Source organism: Myotis yumanensis, unplaced genomic scaffold (assembly GCF_028538775.1).
Source record: "Myotis yumanensis isolate MYYU_CA2020_CCGP unplaced genomic scaffold, mMyoYum1.0.hap1 SCAF_19, whole genome shotgun sequence".
NCBI classification, from domain to species: Eukaryota; Metazoa; Chordata; class Mammalia; order Chiroptera; family Vespertilionidae; genus Myotis; species Myotis yumanensis.
The window spans coordinates 27,134,650-27,158,500 of record NW_027223770.1 but is presented as its reverse complement, the minus strand read 5'-3'; the positions used below and the strand labels follow the sequence as shown (position 1 = coordinate 27,158,500).

The 23,851-nt window shown below is 59.9% G+C and overlaps 1 protein-coding gene across 3 annotated transcripts; it reads left to right on the top strand.

Moving 5' to 3' along the window:
- The first annotated feature begins 1,822 nt into the window (after positions 1–1,822).
- On the top strand, positions 1,823–23,311 carry RILPL1 (Rab interacting lysosomal protein like 1). Of its 3 annotated transcripts, none has more exons than XM_070399265.1 (8): positions 1,823–2,701; positions 8,020–8,170; positions 10,475–10,593; positions 11,447–11,668; positions 16,235–16,407; positions 17,726–17,818; positions 20,768–20,791; positions 22,828–23,311. In XM_070399265.1, exons 1-8 carry the CDS (start codon positions 2,408–2,410, stop codon positions 22,970–22,972), a joined length of 1,221 nt encoding a protein of 406 aa, XP_070255366.1. In that variant the 5' UTR covers positions 1,823–2,407; the 3' UTR covers positions 22,973–23,311. The 3 variants fall into 3 exon arrangements, with proteins under 3 accessions (XP_070255366.1, XP_070255368.1, XP_070255367.1); XM_070399267.1 differs by lacking the exon at positions 20,768–20,791 and adding an exon at positions 20,408–20,495 and having other exon boundaries at positions 1,824–2,701; positions 22,828–22,918; XM_070399266.1 differs by lacking the exon at positions 20,768–20,791 and having other exon boundaries at positions 1,831–2,701.
- Positions 23,312–23,851: the final 540 nt, after the last annotated feature.

Genomic DNA, 23,851 nt, shown 5'->3' with positions numbered 1-23,851 from the left:
TGCACAGACATTATGTCATTTTACTCTTACTAGGTGTACTGGTTAATAATGCGGATTTTTTTCAGGAGATGGAGTTACATGTATGCTGATATACACGCGATGTGATATGTGTGCTATTTTGTTGTATGGACAACAAGCTTCAAAACGTCCTATGTCAAATTTTCTGAAAGTGTTAACATCATAGATGTTTTTACGCTTAAAAATGTCGAATTTCGTGCCAAAAAAGAGAGCATTTACGGGGAGTTTTAATTCATGACTTTATTTTGAAGAAAAGTGCTGCTGAAAGTGATCGTATACTCCGGGAAGCTTATGGTGAACATGCTCCATCTCAAGATCCTTGTGAACGCTGGTTTAAACGCTTTAAAGTGATGATTTCGATGTGAAAGACAAAGAACGTCCAGGTCAACCGAAAAAGATGGAAGACCGACAATGACAAGCGTTATTGGGTGAAGGTGCGTGTCCAACTCAGAAATAACTCGCAGAAAGATTCAACGTTGCTCAGCAAACAATTTCCGACCGTTTACAAGCAATGGGAACCATTTTAAAGGAAGGAAAATGGGTGCCACATCAACTGGACGAAAGACAAAGGGAAAACCGAAAAGTCATCAGTAAAATGCTGCTTCAACGGCACGAAAGAAAGTCTTTTTTGCATCGAATGGTGACTGGCGATGAGAAGTGGGTTTATTCTGAGAATCCCAAACGCACAAAATCACGGGTTGATCCAGGTCAACCATCCACATGGACTGCAAGGCCAAATCGCTCCGGAAAGAAGACACTGCTCTGCGTTTGGTGGGATCGGGAAGGTGAGTATTAGGAGCTGCTAACACCAGGTAAACCATTAATACTGATCGCTACCAACAACAAATAATCCATTTGAACCAAGGCACATCTAGCCTCTCCCTCACCCGGGCGGGCAAAGGGACCACCGCAGAGACCCCCTGGCCCCGGGGAACCCAGGAGTCACCAGGCCACACTGGAGAACAGAGCCAGCAGAGTCAGGATGGAGGAGGAAATGTTCTGAGTGATGCCTGGCACGTGGGAAGGATAAACATTAGATCCTTTCAAACAGCAAATGCCTTTTATGTGTTGAATTTTTAATCAACATGGAGCCAGGTTTGGGTGGGCTTTAGGGCTCCAAGGCCGCTCAGGGCCATTTTAGGGAGAAGGCAGGGCTGTGGGGGTGCAGGAGGGGGAGGAGCGGGAGGAGTGTGGGCTCAGGGAAGGCCCCCCGGTGGTGGGGGTGGGATGTCTGACGGCAGGACGAGTGGATTTAGCCAAGTTAGAAGGGCAGGGGGCGCGGGACCAGGAGACTCTGAGAGCCAAGCCCGGCCGCGCCTCCCCCGTAAAGTGGTCAAGTCACAGGGAGCCGGGCCGCTAGTGGACGTGGCTGGGCGGCGCGGCAGCTTCGGGGCAGGGGACCCCTCGACCGTGGGCCCCTCTCCAGAGGGTGGGAAGCGGGCGCCTCTCCTGGGTCGCAGGCCCCGGCTCCGGCGGGTCCGCCTCGCTTCCTCCCCAGGATGGGTCCATCCCGGCGTCCACCCCTCCACCCTCCCCAAAGCGGGGGCCGCCCCCCGACGCGGCCATCGTCCAGGACCAGCGACCCCCATCCCTGTCGCCGCCGCCCCCGCTCCTCCGGGCTAGCCTCGGACCCCCTCCTTTCCCGGGGACGAGAGGGGCGGGGAGGAGCCAGGACCCGGCCGGGATCCAGGAGGGGGCGGTGCGTGGGGAGGGACGCGCGGGGGGCGCGGGCGGGTGGAGCGGGGGTCGGGGGCCGCCGAGTCGGCGGAGGGGAGGGGTCGGTGCCCGTGGGGACCCCAGGGCGCCCTCAGGCGGAAGAAGCCGGACGCGCCCCTCGCCAGGCCGGGATCTGGGCGGGGCGCGCGGCATCCCCGCGGGGGGAGTCGGTCACCCGGTCTCGCCGCCGCCAAAGTTTCCCGGAGCCGCGGCGGCCGCCCTTCCTTCCCAGGCCCTGGGCGTGGGGACGACCCGCGGGCGAGAACTGTTTCCGAGGGCAGCGCGGCCCCCTCTCCGGCCAGACCCCGCGCCTCCATTGCGCCCAACTCGGATTCCCAACTTGGGAGGCGCCGCGGGCCTGCGCACGCGCGCCTTCCTCGCCGCCGCCGCCTCCTCCTCCTCCTCTTTCCCCTCCACCTTCTCCTCCTCCTCCTCCCCCACCTCCTCCCCCGACTTGGGAGCAGGATCCGGGCCGAGCAGACGCCGGCTCCCGCGCACGGATTGCCGCCCGGGCTCCGGGGCCGCCGCTCCGCCCGCGCCGATGCCGGCCGCCCGCCCGCTGCGCCCCCGCCCGAGGGCCCGCTGAGCGCGGCCGGAGAGGGGCGCGGGGAGGGCCCGGCGGACGCTGCCCCGACCGCGGCGAGTTTGGGGAGTTGCACTAGTTGGCGGGGCGATGGAGGAGCAGGAGCGGGGGTCGGCGCTGGAGAAGAACGTGGCGGAGCTGACGGTCATGGACGTGTACGACATCGCGGCGCTGGTGGGCCACGAGTTCGAGCGGGTCATCGACCAGCACGGCTGCGAGGCCATCGCGCGCCTCATGCCCAAGGTCGTGCGCGTCCTGGAGATCCTGGAGGTGCTGGTCAGCCGCCACCACGTCGCGCCCGAGCTGGACGAGCTGCGCCTGGAGCTGGACCGCCTGCGCCTCGAGAGGGTGGACCGCATCGAGAAGGAGCGCAAGCACCAGAAGGTGGGCCGCGGCCGCGGGGGGCCCCTCCGGGCCAGGGGCCCGTCAGCGCGGGGCGCGCGCACGGACGGGAAGGCAGGGACCCGAGGAGGGTGGGGGGCCCGGGCCGCTCTTGCCCAGCCGGGGACACTGTCCTGTACCACCCGGGGATGAAGGGCAGTTCTGTGGAGTCAGACCCGAGTTCCAATCCCACCTTGACCATTCAATAGCTGTGTGACCTCAGGCGAGTTCCTTAACCTCTCTGGGCTTGATTTCCTCGCATGTCCCATGGTGACAGTAATAGGAGCCAACTTAGAATAAAACGTAACGAGATAGCATCTAAACGGCCCAGATGATATTACATTTTTTTCAGAAATGGAATCAGCTTCCTGCCCTTCCCTGTCACCCAGGAAGAGGAGATACAGCCCCCTTTTTTCCTTCTATCTCAGGGCCCCCCAGAGTGCAGAGGGGGTTGGCTTCCAGCCCCTGGGGGACCGGGGTCCCTGGGTTCCTCTTGGCAAATCGCTTCCCAGGCTTCCTCCTGGGTTATCAGCCTGTGCTCCCGGGTGCTCTCTCCCCCTGGATTTTATTTTCAGTTCTCACAAGGCTGTGAGGAAGGAATGATCTTCATCTCACAGATGAAAACACTGAGGTTGTGTGGGGGGGGAAGGACCTGTCCCACCTTAGTGCTGCGAGAGCCGGGTCCCCAGTGAAGATCATTCTAGTGTCTCTGGTGGTTTAAGTTGGGGGAAGGATGCCCACTGGTGTGGCTCAGTGGTTGAGCGTCAGCCTAGGAACCGGGAGGTCCCAGTTCGAATCCCGGTCAGGGCACAGGCCCCGGTTTGCGGGCTCCATCCCCAGTGGGAGGCGTGCAGGAGGCAGTCGGTCCATGATTCTCTCTCATCATGGATGTTTCTCTCTCTCTCCCTCTCCCTTCCTCTGAAATCAATAAAAATATATTTTAAAAGAGTGAATTGGGGGAAGGCAATGAAATGGGGCAGATTTAAAGCTAAGCCTCTGCCCTGTGAACAAGAATCCCTATGGGCTGGTGACTCAGGGCCTCCCCCCTGGGCCAGTCGTCCAGCTCAGGTGCCTGGAGAAGAGGAAGTGGGAGACTGGTTTCCGGTCAAGCGCTCCGCTCCGGGAAGCTCCTGTCAGACACCTTCCGCCTGGGAACAGGAGGAAACGCCTTTCCTGGGGCCCAGGTGCCTGGCAGGCTCCAGCGTGCTGTGTGGCCTCAGGAAATACACTGTGCCTCTCTGAACCCCCAGCAGGCCGTCGCCTACGCCCTAGTGCAGTGATGGCGAACCTATGACACGCCTGTCAGAGGTGACACGCAAACTCATTTTTTTGGTTGATTTTTCTTTGCTAAATGGCATTTAAATACATAAAATAAATATCAAAAATATAAGTGTTTTACAATGGTTGCAAATATCAAAAAATTTCTATATGTGACACGGCACCAGAGTTAAGTTAGGATTTTCCAAAATGCTGACACGCCGAGCTCAAAAGGTTCACCATCACTGGCCTAGTAGGTCTTTTGAGGTCTGAGTGTTTTTTCACGGAAAATAGCCCGGGCCCAGGCCATGTCTGCAGTCTTTTTTTTTCTTTTTTTTTTTTTTTTAATAAATGTGTTTTTTGTTTGGTTGGTTTTTTGTATATTTTTATTATTGATTTTTTTACAGAGAGGAAGGGAGAGGGATAGAGAGTTAGAAACATCGATGACAGAGAAACATCGATCAGCTGCCTCCTGCACACCCCCCACTGGGGATGTGCCCACAACCCAGGTACATGCCCTTGACCGGAATCGAACCTGGGACCCTTGAGTCCTCAGGCCGACGCTCTATCCACTGAGCCACACCGGCTAGGGCGGTGTCTGCAGTCTTAACCGGAGGGCAGGTCCTGGGAAGCTGAGAGCACCTGTGTGTGAGGCTGGACTGGGCTTGTCCTCAGAGGTCCCTGTGCCCTGGGGTCAGGAAGGAAACTCAAGCTCCCTTCCCAGGTCACCCCGCCAGCTTGACGGCGCCTGGTGCTGCAGCTGATGTCGCGATTCCCAGGGCAGGGACTTTGGAGCCAGACAGCCTGGCTTCCAGCCCTCCCACTCACGGGCTGTGTGATCTCGGGCAAGTCACCGCGCCTCTCTGTGCCTCAGTGTCCCCAGCTGTGAAATGGGATAACACTGCCCACCTCGTAGGGTTGTGGTGAGGACTCTAGGACTTCATGTATGTCATGTATGTTCATGTATGTCAGGCGTTGGGGACAGAGCCCAGCTCATTGCGAGGGCCTTGTCTGTTAGCATTGTCTTTAGGCCCGGAGAGGTTTTCACTGGCATCAGGGACCCCACCTCCATCCCAGGCACCCCGACTCCTGCCCCAGGGGGCTCCATCTCTCAGAGAGGGAAGGATCTTTGAAACCCTCTCATGGCTCTTTTTTTTTAAAAAAAAAAAAAAATTAATTTATTGACTTCAGAGAAGAAGGGAGAGGGAGAAAGAGAGAAACATCAATGATGAGAGTGAATCATTGACCAGCTGCCTCCTGCACACCCTCTACTGGGCATGTGCCCTGACTGGGAATTGAACCCTGAACTCCTGGTTCATAGGTCGGTGCTCAACCACTGAGCCACACTGGCCCGGCCCCTCATGCTTCTTAACAGGGACCAAGGGGCTTAGCCCAAGCCACACAGAGTCCTAGCAACCATGTCTGCACCCCCGGCTTTGGTCCTTCTGCAGCGGGGACGCCCCCCCGGGAGGCGGCGGGGGCCACCAGGCCTGGAGTGGGTGGAATGCCCCGCCAGCTGCCCTTGTCGCCTCGGGAAGGCTGTCGGCCAGGAAGCCAGCACCAGTGCGCTCAGGGGCGGGGCCTGTTTGTAAACACTGAGGAGGAGGCTCATCCCAGGACCACAGCCTTGTCCCCATCCCAGCCCCAGCCCCTTTTCAATTGTTTTCCTGGGGAACTGAGAGTCCTCGGGTCCCACCCCCACCCCGCCCCGCCCCTGCAATCTCAGTGGCTCTTCAAGGTGTTATTTCCACAATGTGGAAACTGTCCTCCATCTTATCCCTCCCTCCCTCCCTCCCTCCTTCCTTCGCCCTGGTTACTGAGTCTGCAAGCCCATTGACAAGTCACAGCGTGCTCCGCGCCTCCCAGGGGGCCTGTGAGAGAGGGGGAGCGGGGTCCTCTCCTGGTGGGGGTGGGCATGGGGAAGGCAGGAAACACAGGCTGTGTGGGCCCAGTGGCATGTAATGTAAGTAGCATATATTGTTTATTCGTTAGACAGAGACATTTATTGAGTACCTACTGTGCACCTGACACTGTTCTGGGAGAGAGCAGTGACCGCAGTAGGTGAGGTCTTGGCCCTCAGGGACCCACCTGTCCAGCACAGTGCTGCCCCATGGAAATGCAGTGTGGCTTGTCACATTCATGAAGAGACACAGATGAGGTTAATTTTAATAACATACCTTATTAAAAATATTTTTATTTCAGAGAGGAAGGGAGAGGCAGAGAGGGACAGAAACATCAGTGATGAGAGAGAATCAGGGATCGGCTGCCTCCTGCACGGCCCCCACTGGGGATCGGGTCCGCAACCCGGGCCTGTGCCCTGACCGGGCATCGAACCCAGGCCCTGCCCTTCACCTCTCCTGTGACCTTGAGCCAGCTGTGCTGAGTACCTAGTTACTGCCCCCCCTTTCCCCGTGCCGAGAGCTTCCGAAAGAAGGGGAGCGGAGTTAGGAGCTTATTCCGGGACACACGGAGGCGATGCTGCCGGCCGGCCCCCGGGCCAGCTGGCGACGGGCCGTGGGAGGAACCCGCCGTGGGAGGAGCCGCCGCAGCCCTTCCTGCTGCTGGCACTTCCAGGCGGTCTGCGTCCAGAACCATTCGCCCTCACGAGGGTCCTTGGGGGCACTGGTTACACTCCTTGCCTCCTGTCCCCGGCTCCCAAAGGTTGAATGTTTGTCCAACATCAGCTAGGACCTGGCGGAGACAGTTCGATCCAGGTAAGCAGGCTCCGGTGTCCACGCCTTCACCAGCGTTCTGTGAGGGCAGCGGCGATAATGCTGCCGAGTTTGCAGTTTTACAAAATGCCAGGTTTTTCGGTAACAGCTTTATTGAATATAATTTGCATATGATGCAACTTACCCCTTATAGCATACGACTCCATGGTTTTAGTCATTTCGCAGAGCTGTGCAACCGTCACTACAGTCCGTTTTGGAACATCACTGCAGTCCGTTTTGGAACATCCTCATTGCTCAGAAAAGAAAACCCATATGGCCCTGGCCGGGTAGCTCAGTGGGTTGGGCGTTAGCCGTGCACCACCAGGTTGCCGGTTCGATTCCCAGTCAGGGCGCATGCCCAGGTTGCGGGCTCGATCCCTGATGGGGGGCGCGCAGGAGGTGGCTCTTTCTCCTCTCCCTTCCTCTCTCTAAAAAACACACCCGTATTCCTTAATAGTCATTCCTTACCCGCCTCCAGCCTCGGCCCCGGACAGCGGCCAGGCTGCTCTGCCTGTGGATTATCTACTCGGCACATTTCCCAGGAGTGGATCCTGCACTGTGTGGGCCTCCGTGTCTGGCCGCTTTCACTTAGTGGATGTTTTGTTTTTGTTTTAATATTATTTTATTATTTTTTAAATGTATTTTTATTGATCTCAGAGACGAAGGGAGAGGGAGAGAGAGATAGAAACATCCGTGATGAGAGAGAATCATGGATCGGCTGCCTCCTGCACGCCCCCTACTGGGGACCAAGCCTGAAACCCCGGCCTGTGCCCGCCCTTGACCGGAATTGAACCCGGGACCCTTCAGTCCGCAGGCCGACGCTCTATCCACTGAGCCACACCAGCCAGGCTAGTGCGATGTTTGCCAGGTTCATCCACATTGCGGCAGGTGTCAGTGCTTCGCTCCTTTCCACGGTTGAGTAATGTTAGGGCTCCTCAGCTGAGGGGAACTGAGGCTCGGAGTGGCTCAGGAACTGGCCCAGGACGCTCCAAGAGATGCCCCTGTGAGACGTACGAGGAACTCTGGGCCAGGTGGCAGCCCCCGGGGTCTTTGCAGCCTCTTGCTCCCTGGAGAGAAGTCCGCCCTGACTGAGGGTCTGTCCAAAGGTCAGGGGTGTGGGCTCCCCAGAGCGGCTGGGCCTGTGAGGCCCCGTCACCGGCGGCTGCTCCTTCCTCCGTCCGGTCCAGACAGGTAGCAGGTGCCGTGCGAGCCCGCAGTGGACCTTGGGCAGGTCTCACCTGGGCAGGTCCAAACGGGAAGGGCGCCTCCTGTCGTTTGCAAAGTTGCCATGCGGGCCGGTGTGCCCGATGCCCCAGCCCGGCAGGCCCTGACCCCGCGCCCGCGCCCTCGCAGGAGCTGGAGCTGGTGGAGGACGTGTGGCGGGGGGAGGCGCAGGACCTCCTGTCCCAGATCGCCCAGCTGCAGGAGGAGAACAAGCAGCTGATGACCAACCTCTCCCACAAGGACGTCAGCTTCTCCGAGGAGGAGTTCCAGAAGCACGAAGGTAGGAGGAGGGGGCGGGGGGGGGGGGGGGAGAAGGCTGTTCCCGCCCATCACGGGGGACAGTCATGGTGACAGTCCTGAGCAATTACGACGCTCATCTCCGAAGCCTTTTCTCCTGTGGCCGAGCTCGCAGTCCGAGAGGACCTGAGTGACACACGGGAGATGAGGCGAGAGGCTCGCTCAGCACTGTTCCGGGTGCCTCGCTTTTCTGGCTTTTCTGGGCGCTGGGGATACACGTTGGAGGAGAGGGAGCAGCTGCCCCGTGAGCCTGTGCTCCTGTGCGGAGACAAACATGTGGACGGACAGAGAGGGCCCCGCCCCGGGTGGTGGCCAGTGCTGGGCCGGCGTGGGGTCAGCCCTGACCCTGACCCTGACCCTCGGGGGCAGCGAGGGGTTCCTGGGCTTTGGGTCCTCCCTTCCCCTTCCCCGTAAGAACCAGGCATCGGGCACCAGCGTGGAAGAAGTAAAACGGGGGAGCCCTGGCCGGTTTGGCTCCGTGGATAGAGCGTTGGCCCTTGGACTGAGGGGTCCCGGGTTCAATTCCGGTCAAGGGCGCGTACCTCCTTTGCAGGCTCGATCCCTGGCCCTGTGGGAGGCAACCAATGGATGTGTTTCTCTCACAGTGATGTGTCTTTCTCTCTCCCCCCCCCTCCCTTCCACTCTCTCTAAAATTCAATGGAAAAATAGCCTCGGGTGAGGATTAACAGCAGCAGCACACGGGGGCGGGGGGGGGGGGGTGTGAGAGAGGTGCACGCGGTGCTCAGGGTGTCTGTGGACGTGTGTTCAGTGCTTTGGGGTCTCTCCCCAGGAGTGGAGTTACTGGGTCCTATGGCAACTCTTTTGACTTGTCCAAGAACCCGTAGCCAACTTGTCTGTGACGTTTCTGCAGGGCACCCCAGGCCTCTGGGGGTGACCTGGGAACCCCCCTGCCTGCCCAAGTGATGGCCCCGAGGCCTCAGGTTCCCAGGCATGGACCCGAGCGCCGGGGGCTGCCGCCTCGCCCACCACCGCCCTGTGCGCGCAGCTCCCTCCGTGTGGGAGAGCCTGCGCGTCCCCGCCGGCGTGTCGTGAACAGCCACGTGGAGGGTGTGAGATTCTCGCGTGGCTCCGCTCCCACAGGGTTCGCTGGGGAGGCTCCGCCCCCACCAGGCGGGAGACCGGGCGGATGCCAGGCGGGCTGTGCCTTCCCCGGATATTTTCATTTGCTTGGGAAACCATGGGAACACAAGGACAGCGGCCTCTCTCCACCTGTGAGAGGGACAGGCGCTGGGCCAGGGGTCCCAAGGAGAAGGTGTGGCCTTCGAAGTTAGACCGTGGGCCTAGGGGAGACAGGATTTAGGGGTGCCGTCGCGAGATGGGGTGAGAGGAGCCAGCCCTGCGTGGCAGGCACTGCCCTCAGAGCCCCTGGCAGCCTCCTGCCCCCGCGCCCTGGACCCTCCAGGTTCTAAAGCACCTCCGCTCCTTGTCAGACCTCGGTCAGCGGGCGGCAGCGGCAGAAACTACTTGTTAGCACCTGCGGGGACCAACTGCGGGTGTCAAGCCACTGGACCAGGGAGATGGGGCTGCAAAGATACGCTCAAGGGCCCTCGCCTGTTTGGCTCAGTGGCTAGACCAGTGGTCGGCAAACTGCGGCTCACGAGCCACATGCGGCTCTTTGGCCCCTTGAGTGTGGCTCTTCCACAAAATACCACGTGTGCACGCGCACGTACAGTGCGATTGAAACTTCGTGGCCCATGCGCAGAAGTCGGTATTTTGTGGAAGAGCCACACTCAAGGGGCCAAAGAGCCGCCTGTGGCTCCCGAGCCGCAATTTGCCGACCACTGGGCTAGAGCATCGGCCTGCAGACTGAAGGGTCCCGGGTTCGATCCTGATCGGTTGCAGGCTTGATCCCTGGCCCTGGTCAGGGTGCGTGTGGCAGGCAACCAATTGCTGTGTCTCTCTCACATCGAAGTTTCTCTCTATCTCTCCCCGTCCCTTCCAGTCTCTCTAAAAAATAATCAATGGGAAAAATATCCTCAGGTGAGGATTAACAACAACAAAAAAGATACACCCAAGGGTCTGGAAAATTCTTGGGTTCTGGGCAGACAATGCCACCACCAGGGCAGGAGGACCCTGAGCTGGCGTGACTGGCCTGGCCCAGCCTGGGTCCCTCACCTGCCAACACTGTCCCCCAGGACCCCTGGAAGGCTCAGACGGGGCGCTGTCCAGTGAGGAAGTGCTGACGTGGGGTGGACGGAGCGGGGAGCTGCGCAGGGGCGAGCGGGCAGGGCGGGGGCTCACCTGCAGGTCTCGCTGCCCCTCCCAGGCATGTCGGAGCGGGAGCGGCAGGTGATGAAGAAGCTGAAGGAGGTGGTGGACAAGCAGCGCGACGAGATCCGCGCCAAGGACCGGGAGCTGGGCCTGAAGAGCGAGGACGTCGAGGCTGTGAGTGACCGGCCCCACCGTGTCCCTCCTCCTGGCCAGAGGTTCCAACCAGAGACAGAGCTCCCTCAGGGGGCTCCCCGTCCCCCCGGGTCTCGCTCCGTGGGCTCCGTGGGGTGCGGATCCTGCCTGAGGCCTGGCGGGCCCAGCCCTGGAACAGCGGGAGGGACCAAGGCCCCACCCAGGGACCTGCCACCCACACCCTGGGGAGGCCCCAGACCTGCTCAGCCTTGGCTCTGACCCTGAGGCTTCCCCCTGGAGTGCATGGTTCCCTGATCCCGCCCACTCTCGCCCCCCAGGCTGCTGCAGGGACCCGTGCACAGGGGGGGTCTCTGCCTGAGTTGGAAAAGCACACCCTTTCTTGCTCGGCCGGCGTGGCTCAGTGCTTGCGCATCAATCTATGAACCAGGAGGTCATGGTTTGATTCCGGGTCAGGGCACAGGCCCGGGTTGTGAGCTCGATCCCCAGTCAGGGGGCGTGCAGGAGGCAGCCGGTCCATGATCCTCTCTCATCATGGATGTCACTGTATCTCTATTCCTCTCCCTTTCTCTCTCTCCAAAACCAGTAAAAACATAATTTAAAAAAACAACACACACCCCTTTCTCCAGGCACGTTACTTCCATCTGCTGGGAAATTGTCTTCCTGTACTAACAAGACACGCATCTTCCATCTGCCATAAAGTTACCACAGTAAATAGACACGTCGCCCGTCTCTGGCACCGGCAGAGCTATGTGAACACATGTCAAACCCATGAAGACGTGGGCAGGACGAGTGGCACGCGCGGGGTGGTCTGCCTTGTGCGTGCGCGGCGTGAGCCCCGCGGGGCACCCCGTCAGTGGCCTTTCTCTCCCCGCAGCTGCAGCAGCAGCAGACGCGGCTGATGAAGATCAACCACGACCTCCGGCACCGCATCACGGTGGTGGAGGCTCAGGGCAAGGCCCTGATCGAGCAGAAGGTCGAGCTGGAGGCCGACCTGCAGACCAAGGAGCAGGAGATGGGCAGCCTGCGGGCGGAGCTCGGGAAGCTGCGGGAGCGGCTGCGGGGCGACCCCAGCCAGAACGGCGAGGAGGAGCCCGAGGTGAGTGCACGCCGGCTGGGGCTGCCTTTTCCCCGTGACGCTTTACGGGACGGAGGCCCAGAGAGCGCGAGCTGCTGCCTGGAGGACACAGTGGGGGGTAGAGGCAGGTCTGGGCCCCCAGCGTTGTAGCCCAGAGTAGGCAGCTCAGAGGTGGTTAGGGGGCACCTGCCATTCTCCATTCATTCATTCATTCATTCACTCACTCATTCACTCATTCATCCCAATAACTACGGATCATACTGCAAGGTCATAGCAGCACTGCTCACAGTAGCCAGAAGGTAGGAACAACCTGCATTGATGATTCATGGATAAACCAAGTGTGGTCTGTCCAATCAGTGGAATATTACTCAGCCATGAAAAGGAATGAAGCGCTGACACACACCATAACATGCATGAACTTAGAAAACATGCTGCATTTGCCGAAACCGGTTTGGCTCAGTGGATAGAGCGTCGGCCTGCAGACTGAAAGGTCCCAGGTTCGATTCCGGTCAAGGGCATGTACCTGGGTTGCGGACACGTCCCCAGTGGGAGACGTGCAGGAGGCAGCTGATCGATGTTTCTCTCTCATCGATGTTTCTAACTCTCTATCCCTCTCCCTTCCTCTCTGTAAGAAATCAATAAAATATATTTTTTTTTAAAAAAAAAGAAAACATGCTGCATGAAAGTAGCCAACACAAAGGCCGCATGCTGCATGATTCCGGTGACTTGAGGTCGAGAACAGGCAAATCCACAGAGCAGAAAGCGGACGGTGGCTGCAGGGTCTGGGGGCCGGGGGGCGGGGGGCGATGGGGAGTGAGTGCTAATGGCGACAGGGTTTCCCTTGGGTGATGAAAATTTCGGGAATTAGTGGTGATGGTCGCACAACTCAATGGACTAAAAACACCGAATTCTGTACTTTTAAAAGAGTGGATTTTATGGTACATAAATTACATTTTATTTTTTAAATAATTTTATTGATCTCAGAGAGGAAGGGAGAGGGAGAGAGAGATAGAAACATCCGTGATGAGAGAGAGTCATGGACCAGCTGCCTCCTGCACGCCCCACACTGGGAATGGAGCCCGCAACCCGGGCCTGTGCCCTCACTGGGAATCGTACCGTGACCTCCTGGTTCATAGGTCGACGCTCAACCACTGAGCCATGGGCCAGGCTTGTGTGGTCTTTTAAGTACGCGAGGAAAGCAGACAGGAGCCATCGGGTGAGGCCGGGTTTCGGGCTGAATCGCACAGTCGATCCCCTTTGCTGGGCCTGGGAAGTGGCCGTGACGGGCCCAGGCAGCAGGAGGCGTGCGCAGGGGGCCAGGCCTCGGGATGGAGGCCCTGATGGAGGCGTGACCCCCTGACACCTCTGCACAGGCCCCACTGCTTGTCGGCCGGGCTCCCAGACCTCCCCAGGGAGCAGCGGGGCTGGGCTTCTCCCTCCGGCTGTGCCCAGGGCGCCTCGTGGGAGCAGCGGACAATCCGAGATAACCCAGGCCACCTCCACGGTCCCTGGTGCCGTAAGCCTAGAAGGCCCGCTGCCGATCGGCCGATGGCGGCTGGGACGGGCCGATCAGGGCTGCCCCAGGCACTGCATCAGGACCCGTGGCCTCCGGAGAAGCCCGAGCTCCCAGCTGTCCCTCCTCTGCCCCCCCGGGCAGCAGCCCAAGAGGCAGGACCTGATGGCAAAGCTGCCTGGGAAGCCCCCACGTTCTAAGGGGCTCAGACACTCCCTGTGAAACAGCCTTCCCTCCTCCAGAGAGAGAGCGCTCGGGCTCCGAGGAGCCTTCGGTGGGGCTGATGGCAGCCTCTGGGCTGAGCAAGGGGAGACGCCGGCTTGAGAGCAGTGTTTATAGGGGTCCCCATGTGAGCAGTGTTTATAGGGGTCCCCCAGTCCGGCGGGAAGGGCTCCTAGGCATATTGTTGGGTTATCGAGGGTGAGATGGAGAAACACAGGCCCGGAGAGGGGCCGGCAGTGCGCCCAAAGGCCTTTGGGAAGGGAAGCCTCTCTCAGTTTACTTATATATTTTAATTGATTTCAGAGAGGCAGGGCGAGGGGCAGAGAGACGGAAACAGCAGTGATGAGAGGGAATTACTGATCCGCTGCCTCATGCACGCCCCCTGCGCCCTGAACATGTGCCCTGACCGGGAGTCGAACCGTGACCTCCGGGGCCATGGTCAGCCACCTGGCAGCCCCAGCCAGGCTCATTGTGTGAACGTATTCATTCGTGTTAGATCAGGCTGACGTAGAGCACTGTGTGGTTGAGGGTGTGCGCGTGCTGACTGGTTGGTTACTGTGCTGCAGTGTGAGGCCACCGTAGCGTCAGCCCAGCTTCCGTCACGCACGGCACTGCCCTTACCTTTCTGTGGTGGGAAACCTGCCGGCGTCTGGTCCGCTGGTGGCACTTCCCGGCTCTGGGCAGCCTCTCGAGGGCTTCTCGCCTTCCCGGGCGGCGGGGCGCCTGTCACATGGCCCCTCCCAGAGCCTCGGGAACCTGGGACCTGCCCCAGTGACAGCAGGACCTGAGTTCCGGGGAGGGAGGGCCTGGAGGGAGTGTGGAGCCTGAGATGGGGCCACTGAAGGGGCCCCTGATGCCTCAGGGTCCGAGGCCGAGAAGGAAAAAGCTGTGGGGAGTCAGCAGCCGTGGGAAGAGCAGGTACAGAGAGTGGCAGCTACGCAGCAACAGTGTCCCCGTGCGGGTCCAGTGTGACCCAATCTTCCCATTTTTATCCAAAAGGGAGCCCAAAACCTAAGCTTTAGTGTGAAGTCTTCTGATCTAAACTCTTTGGCCACTGATCAGAAGTCTTAGAATAATACAGTCAGAGCCAAACAAAATGAGGGGCAGAGACGGGGGATGGGGGGAGGCATAGTTCCTAGCAAACTCCTACACATCCGTCAAGACCCCATGCACGGAGACCGCATCTGCAGTAACGCCTTCTGCGACCCTCCGTTAGAGCTGGGTGTCTCGCACCCTTTCACTGTGCTTGTTACCGAGTGAGTTTCCATTTATGTGGCTCTTCCCTCCACCTGCACATTCCTGTCTGATTCACCTCATTAGCTCAGTGGCCAGCAGCACAAGGTTAACGCTTAACACATGTTGAATGCGTGTTGTTAGACATTCAGGGACGCTCCGTGGTTAACCTGGGCAGGGGAAGAGAAATGTCGCCATTAGTGAGCTCCTGCTGTGTACCGGGCACCGGGCACCGGCCACACGGGTCGTGGGTGGGGGCACCGTCAGAGTCTAGCTGTGCAGAGGGCTGCCATGACCACAGCCCAGCCGGAGGCGTGCCCCGCGCACGCGCTTTCCTGGGAGGTGAAGTCCTCCAGCACGTCCTCCCCTGGTTCCTGGGTGGGCCGGGGCCCTACTCTGATCCCCAGCTGGTGTGTGTGTGTGGGGGAGGGGGTGTCAGGTTTGGGTTTCCTGCTGCCCTGCCGCCTGCTGCTTGCTGACTCTGGGTCACCCCCCCCCCCTTGCCTGCCAAGTGGCCCTTCTGTCACCTGACCTGCCCCGAGGGGGGGTGTCTCCTTTCAAGTGTCCTTTCCCAGAACAGCCTGTCCAGCTCCCAGGATGCCTTCTGGAGCCCAGCATCCCGGCCGCATCCCATTGGCCTGTGCCGCTGTGGGGTGTTTGTTTTGGGGGGTCGGGAGGGTCTTTATTTCAGTCCCTCATTCTCCTGTTCTGGAGCGGAAGTTCCCTCTTGTCCTGAGTTTTTCCTCCTTTTTTAAATTTTATTGATTTCAGAGAGTAAATGAGAGAGAGAGAGAAACCAATGAGAGAGAGAGAGAGAAACATCAATGATGAGAGAGAATCATGGATCAGCTGCCTCCTGCACGTCCCCCACTGGGGATGGAGCCTGCATCCCGGGCCTGTGTCCCGACCGGGAATCGAACCTGGACCTGGTTCATGGGTCTATGCTCAACCACAGAGCCATGTCAGTGGGCTTATCGTCATTTGCGTAAAGTTCCTTTTTCTGGCAGAGGGTGGGAGGACCAGGTTCGGATCTGGCCTGGATCAGGTGACTCAGCATGCTGGGATCCGTCCGTGTGATCCTCTCCCCGCCTACACCCCTGAGCTGAGCTTCCACTGAACCCCAAGGAACGTGCCCACGGCCACGGGGGAGAAAGGGCTCGACCAGAAGGCTGGTCACAAGTGGGAAGAGGCACGTGACTTAATCACAAATGAAAAGGTAGAGCGAATTATGTGCAGGCGCTGATCCCAGCTGCTCTGGCCCGACCGATCGATCCATCGATCGCAGCGGGCTGAGAGAGGCTGGGAGAGGGACACAGGCGGGTCTGAGGTGGCGGCCTTGGAGTGCGGATTCTCCTCCTTGGCCGCCTCTGAATGCAGCTGGTAATGAAACCCCGAGTCAGGTGGGGAGGCGCGGGGTCTGGCTGTCCGGTTGGGCAATTGAGAAGGCAGACAATGGACAGGTGGCCGCCGGCTTTCGTCCCCAGAGGCCTTCACAGAAGGGGAGCGGAGGCTGCCGGTGCCTAAAATAGCGCCCTGGGCCAGCTGCTGGGGCCGGGAGGGTGGGCAGTGGGCGTGACAGGATGCGGCCAGGAGCTCAGCAGCATCTCTGCCTCCTGCAGGCGGAGCCCGGCGGGGAGGAGAGCATCTCGGAGGCGGAGAAGGCGGCCATGGACCTCAAGGACCCCAACCGCCCCCGCTTCACGCTGCAGGAGCTGCGGGATGTGCTGCACGAGAGGAACGAGCTCAAGTCCAAGGTGTTCTTGCTGCAGGAGGAGCTGGCGTACTATAAGAGGTGAGCGTCCGGGAGCCCCAGTGGCGCCCCGAGGTCGCGCGGAGCCTGGGGACAGGGGGCTCCTAGAAGACAAGGGTTGCATCTGCGTCTGTTCTGGGGCCTCTCTCTGGCCGAAGTCTCATTCTGGGAAGGCTTCATGGAGGAGGTGGCATTTGAACGGGGCCTGCTCTAAAGGAGAGGGTACCCTTCAGGACCGGGGGAGGTTGAGGGGCGGGTGGCGTGTTCCAGACGGGAGAAAACAAAGGCATGGAGACCAGCATTTGCAGGGACAGGAAACAGGAAGTACAGTGGCACCTCGTTTCTCGAACTTACTTGGTTCCGGAGGCTGTTGGAAAGCCGACTCTTTTTCCCCATTAGAAATCGTGTAAATTGAATTAATTCGTTCCAGACCCCAAATGATTCCGTTTTAACCTTTCTTATATACAGAACTTGTCTCTTGTGCTGTAAAGAAACACTTTAAGAACTAAGAGGACACAAAATGTAAATGAGCATTTAACTAAAAGGAAAGGAAATTACAGTAAAAAAGGGAAATTTAACGATTATGATAAGCAGCAACAGAAGCAAAAAGAACCTGTTCTGCCTAAACCGGTTTGGCTCAGTGGATAGAGCGTCGGCCTGCGGACTGAAAGGTCCCAGGTTCGGTTCCAGTCAAGGGCATGTACCTGGGTTGCAGGCACATCCCCAGTAGGAGATGTGCAGGAGGCAGCCTATCGATGTTTCTCTCTCATCGATGTTTCTAACTATCTCTCTCCCTTCCTCTCTGTAAAAAATCAATAAAATATATTTAAAAAAAAAAAAAAAAGAACCTGTTCTAGAACAGCTTCTAAGCCTTTCCCAGCGCGACTCGCTGAGACGTTCGGTGGGAAACCCTCGCTCCCGCGAGTTCTCTCCCCCGTCCCCGAGGTGCTGGCTGCGCGTACGGGTATCGGCACGAGAGGGCGCCGGGTGGAGAAGGGAATTGTTCGAGATGGGGGACGGTCGAGAAACGAGGTTCCACCGTAGTTCTCTCTGGCTGGAATCTTCAAAGGAAACTGGAAATGGAGATGTGGGTCCGTCCCTGCGATGCCGCACACGGTCCCAAAGCCAAGGGGTCCCAGGCCCCTGTGCCCGTCGCCTGCAGGGCCCGCCTCCCTGCTCACTGCCATGCCCCCCCCCGCCACCAGGGGCAGCCCCCCAGGCAGAGGCCACTGGTGCCAGCCTCCGGGGCCCCCTTTTTCCAAGTGCAAGTCCTCCCAGGCCATCAGACAACACCCTGCTGGAATGTTCCAGCTCTCCTGGAATTTTTGACGCTTGCCTTCCGCCTCTCACCCCCTTCCAGTGAAGAAATAGAAGAGGAAAATCGAATACTCCAGCCCCCGCCCATCGTCCACCCGAGGATGTCCCCCCAGCCGGAGTCTGGGATCAAGCGACTGTAAGTGACGAGCTTCCGGCCCACGGCTGCTCGCTGGCGGCTGCCCCGGCGGCTCCCTGGCCTCTCACGCCTCCTGGGCACCTGCCCGAGGGCCAGGCTTGTCACTAACCAGCTCTCGCTGAGACAGGCCTAACCAGGCGCGTGGGGCCTGCCCTTGACTTGAGCTCACCTCTGTGTGGGTGCCGAGTCCTCCTGGGGTCCCTGGGCAGAGGTGTGGGGAAGGCTTGCTTGAGTGGGTCTGCTGGGGTGTGTCCTTGAGGCTGGGGGCGGGGGGACGTGGCTCGTGCTGCTTAAGGGCTTGGAACCCCAGCTCGAGAGGTCAGGAGTGGGCCCAGGTCCGCCCCGCATCTCTGCGTTGCTCTGGTGACTCACCCACCTGTCCGTCCGTACCTTCATTGATTAGTTATTGGTGCGTAATGCATGCAGTCAGGCCCGGGGCGCTGTGAGGACACGCAAGAAAGAGCAGCCTATCTTTGCCCTCAACTAGACTTACAGCTACTGCAGTGTTGTTGTTTTTTAATATATTTTCATTGATGTCAGAGAGGAAGGGAGAGGGAGGGAGAGAGAAATATCAGTGATGAGAGAGGGTCATGGATCGGCTGCCTCCTGCACGCCCCACACTGGGGATCGAGCCTGCAACCCGGGCCTGTGCCCTGACTGGGAATCAAACCTTGACTCCTGGTTCCTAGGTTGATGCTCAACCCCTGAGCCCCGCCGGCCGGGCCACATCAAGTGTTTTTTTGCATCAAAAGACCCTTTGAGATCGTGATGAGAGTTCATACCCTTGAGCGAAGTTGTCTTCCCCCCGAGTCGGGTGGCTCCGAGCTGGGACAGTTCACCCCATTTCTCAGAAGAAAGTGAGGCCCTGGGAGTCAGGACTTAACCCAGGCCTTTTGTCTGCCACCCGGGCTGTCCCACCTCCTCCCGGCCCCTGCCCCTCCCTCCTACTTGAGTCGCCAGCTGTGGGCCGGCTGCCCAGTTCCCTTATCTCTCCAAGGCCCACAAGCCCGAGGCGCCAGTGTCTGCATTTCTGGGCTGAACCGCTCGAGGGAACCAGAAACTCCGCTGCCAGTCAAAACAATGTGCCCAGAAGACGGTCCAAGAATAGCTTGTGATCTGATCGTGCAGCTGCTGGCCCCGAGGCCGGCTGGCACTGCCGGGCAGGTCACGCGGGAGCGCCTGAGCCACTCCAGCTCGTCCCAAGTGGACACCAGGCACCGGTGCCCCCTTTGTGTGGCCCCAGCCCCCGATCGGGGTCCCAGGGACCCACACAGCTGCTTCCTGCAGCTCAGAGCGGAGGGGCTGGCCGGAGGCAGGAAGCAGGCAGAGGGGGGCCAGGGAGGCGGCGGGTCAGACAGCGGCCACCAGGGGGGCAGCGGTAGGGGCAGCGGGGCATGCTGTCCTGTCCTCCCCACCACCCTCCCGCTTCAGCCTAGAAATAGCTGGGGCCGCGCCTGGTTTGCCTTCCAGAGTTAAAACCAGCTGCAGGGCACCCAGGACGCAGCTGCCTTCTGGTGGGCCATGCCCTGGGGGGAGGTGCTTCTGGAGGGGCTCCCCCCGGGAGGCAGGGGCGCCCATTCAGAGGCCACACAGGCCCGTGTCCCAGGGCCCCTGTACGTCAGTCTGGCCGGCGTGTGTCCAGGCAGAAGGCCCAGACATGTCTAGGGCCATCCCCGCACAAAGCCTGTGTCTTTGGGGAGCCCTGTCATGCTGAGGGGGTCCTGGCGAAGGTGGGTGCAGGACCGTGTGGCTTGGAGCCCCTGGAAAGCTGACTGTGCCCTCTGGCCTGGCGGGGGGCGGGGCCATCATTTGACAGAAGGCATCCCCTCTTCTCACCGTCACGTGAGCAGCCGCCCGGGGGCCCTGCCCTGATGTCAGCCACTCTGGGGCGCGTCAAAGGCGATCCACACACAGAGACTCCCCCCTGGTCCGAGACAGTCCGTTTATGTCCTTTCCCAGCCAGCCTCCCAGAAAAACCCAAAAAGAGAAAAAGCCAAGCTGTTCGAAATACGCGGCAGTGGGTCGGTGGGCGCTCCTGGTTGTCCTGGCCCAGCTAGGGGCCCGACGCGCCCTCCTGTCCTCGGCCGTCCCCGCCCCAGGCTTGCCCTGCCCCTGTCCTCCCTCGGGGGCTGTCACCTGCTGGGTGGTTTGCTGGGGACCAGGCGGCTTACAGCACAGACAGGCTCCTCGCTCTGCAGGCTACGAGTCCAAGGCCAGGGTGTCGAAGGTCATTCCTCCTGAGGCCGTGAGGGAGCGCCTGCCCCGCCCTCTCTCCTGGGGCTGGTGTTGGCCTTTGTTGGCTTCTAGAACCTTCCCCTGACCTCCCCCTTCCTCCCCACGTGGCCTTCCTTCCCGTGTGCGTGTCCGTCTCCACACCCCCCTTTACAAGGACCCTGCTCCCCTGTAACCTCATCTTAACCAAGTACATCGGCAGGGACCCTGCTCCCACAGGGCCACCGTCGGAGGCCCCGGTTTAGGACAGCGTACGGGGGGAGGGGGCACAGCTCCGCCGTCACACGGGGCGGGCCTCCTTCCGTGCCTCCTGCTCTTCACCGCTATCTGTCTGTCTGTCTGTCCTTTTCCGAGCAGGATCTTTACAGCCATAATGCCCATGGTAGCGGCTGGACTGATCCTCGACGACCCCACCCTGCAGCCCGTGCGACGACTCGTGTCCCTCGTAGGCACTGGGTGTTTCTCATCTGGTTTTGAGCTTGGCCTGGGGCGTGTGTGCTGCCGCGGCTGCCGCTGGGCTGGCCCGTGCCCTTGGCCGCACTGGCTGCATGGCCGCCACCTGCGTGTCCCCGGGGCAGTGGGTGTCGAGCGCGGGCTCAGACGTGCCGCTCACGGCGCCCGATGTGCTCGCCTCGTGAGGCCCGGACGTCCTGGCTCTGCCACCGATAACTCTGTCTTTTCTGTTTCTGTTCTAAACCCACCTTGTCCGTGGTCCAGTAAAGAAGGTCCTTTAAGTGACGGGTCAGTAACCACGCCCACTGCGACCCCCACCCCTCCCCCACCCCCGCGACACTAACACGTGTTCTCAGTCTTCACGCCCAGCTTTCTAAACGTCTGTGTTTGCCAAGCTGACGTCAGGAAGCTAGTCCATCTGGCTTTTTAAAAAAATATTTTTAATTGATTTATAGAGAGAGAAACATCCATGAGACAGGAACATCATCGATCGGCTGCCTCCTGCACGCCCCTCACTGGGGGTGGAGCCCGATACCCGGGCATGTGCCCTGACCGGGAATCGAACCCTGACCTCCTGGTTCATAGGCTGATGCTCAACCCCTGAGCCACACCAGTCGAGCTGATCTGGCTTTTTTTTTTTTTTTTTTTTAAAGGAAAAGCAAAGGAGGGGACCTATGTGCTGATTCCCTCTGTGTCCCCTTGGACGGAAGTGGCACGTGGCTGGCCTGCTTACCTGAGGGGGGCGGAGGGGGCACGTGACAGCTGTGTGGCTGCTGTGTTTGTGGCCGGCTTGTTGCCCTGACGACCCCTGGAACGAGCTCACACGTGGCCCAGGGTACAGGCTGTGCCTCCGTCAGCCCCTTGTGCACCTGTCACGGAAGAGGTCGTAGCCGGGAGGGAGGGCTTCCCGACAGATCCACTCGCCCCAGGCCTGCGAGGAAGGACCACGTATTCCCGCTGGGAGGTGGTTGCAGGGCCGAGTAGCCACAGAGGAGGCCAGTCATGTCACCCGGATGGGACTCACACTGAGCTCCATGGGCCGCAGCGCACAGGCCTGCGAGCACAAGCGGGCACACGCGCACACACACACACACACACACACACACAGCGAACAGGCGAGCAGACAGGGAACTGCACACAGTGGGTCTGCAGCTGGGGTTTCTCGGTGGCTCCTCCCTGTCCCTGTGCCCGGAAGCGTGGCTGAGCAGTTGGGTCACTTACCAAGGTCAGAAACCAGGACTCGGGAGGAGGAGAACTTGGTGAGGATCGAAGGAACCTGTTGGAGGCGGGGAGGGCGGGAAGGGGTTAGAAGCCCTCCAGGGGGGCCAGCCGGGTGGACGGTCGGGCCCAGGTCTCTGCCCAGGAGGAGGCCGCAGACCTCGTTGGAAACGGGCCTGTGATGCCACCTTCATCTTCTGGGCGTTGGGTGGTGCGCTCCGATGGATCAGCGGTCAGTAGGCAGCTGTTTTCAAAAGGCCTCGTGGTCTACATTCAGGTGTTTTTGTTTTTTTAAATATGTTTTTATTGATTTCAGACACTGGAGAGGGAGAGAGAAACATCAAGGAAGAGAGAGAACCATAGACCGGCTGCCTCCTGCACGCCCCCCTACTGGGGATTGAGCCCGCAACCTGGGCACGCGCCCTGACCGGGAATTGAACTGGTGACCTCCTGGTTCATAGGTCGACGCTCAGCCACTGAGCCACACTGCCCGGGGCCAGGCTACAGTCGCCGTTTCTCACAAGGTGACCGCTCCGCCAGGCTTCCACCATAAGTCAGTTTTTGTCGCTCCAGAATGACGCCTCCCAGGCTGCACTCACGTCCGATAGTCGCGGTGTTTCCCTAATCGGAGCCACATGTCCGTTCACGGGTTTTTAATCGTCTCATTTTCCTTACATCCCTGCTTCTGCCTCCTCCTGAGCAGTAACATCCGTGCCATCTGGGCCCTGAGGTGTGCTGATTCGTTCCATAAACATAACTACATACGGAAACGTCTGTCCGCCTGCTCGCCCCACGCCGTCTCACACGCGTGGCCTCTGGCTCACCTCCCCGCCCCCTGAGGCTGAGGCGGCGGGAGGGAGGCTTCCAGCAGCCCTTCACCTCCACCGGTGGGACGGTCCTCGTAGGGGGCGGGAGGAGGTGGCGCTCCCCATTCACACCGTCCCCTCCGAGGGGCCGTGACGTGACCGTGACCCGAATCCCTGCTGCTTTCCAGCTTAACTCCAGCCGCACCCCGTGTGCTCCTTCCTCCCTTGCCTGGGTTTGCTCCCGCCCCTTCTGCCGCTCTGTGCCCCGAGGGCGGCGCTCACGTCTCTCTTCCCCCGCAGGTTTAGCTTCTTCTCCCGGGATAAGAAGCGCCTGGCCACCACGCAGCGGGGCCCGCACGGCCAGGAGTCCTTCGGCCAGTGGGCCCGCGCCCACCGGGACGACGGCTACACGGAGCAGGCACAGGAGGCCCTGCAGCACCTGTGAGCCGCCCGCCCTCGGACCTGGACCTGCACCCGCACCTGCGCCCGGCGCCGCGGGCCTGCCACAGACCCGGCGGCCCAGGGCTCACCGCCTCGCACACCCCTCGGGTCAGGCGCCCCTCAAAACGGAGCCTCAGACAGACTGTCCGCTCCGAGGAAGCACGTGGAAAACTTGCCAGACTCTGCGGAGTGTGTGCGGACACCCAGGCCCTCCCCGTGTGTCCTAGGTGACTGTGGCCCCTCCGTTTCTATTTAATACGCGCGTGCACGCGGAGGCCAGACTTCTGCATTAACTCGGTAACACAAGCTTCTTTACGCCAAATACACCCCTTGCCGCTGTTGATCTGCCGTGTGGCTGCTGGGGGGATTCTAGGGCAGAGGTCCCATGGTCGCCTTCGTCTTTTTTGTTTTTTTTTTTGTTCTCACCAGAGGGTATTTTTCCACTGATTTTTAGAGAGAGTGGAAGGGGGGAAGAGAGACAAGTGAAAGAGACACACATGGATCGGTGGCCTCCCACATGGTCCCCTGTCGGGGATCAAGCCTGCAACCAAGGCACCAGCCCACCCTTCGGTCTGTGGGCCGACGCTCCGTCCACTGAGCCAACCGGCCAGGGCTCACCTGGCGCGTTGAGCGGCACGCACTGAGGTGTCCCGGCTGGAGGTGGCTCAGACAGGGCCTCACCTGGGGGAAGTGGTTCGAACTCCACCTGACCTTGTCCTTCACATGCAAGGGCAGGGCCACTTTGTTACATACTGGACTCTGGTTGCTAAGAAACCAGCCATCGGTCAGTTCTCCCTCCCGACTCTGTTTCCAAATTGCTGGGGAGAACCTTCAGGAAAGCTGCTGTAGAGCAGGGTGGGGCCTCCTTCCGCCCAGGGCCTTT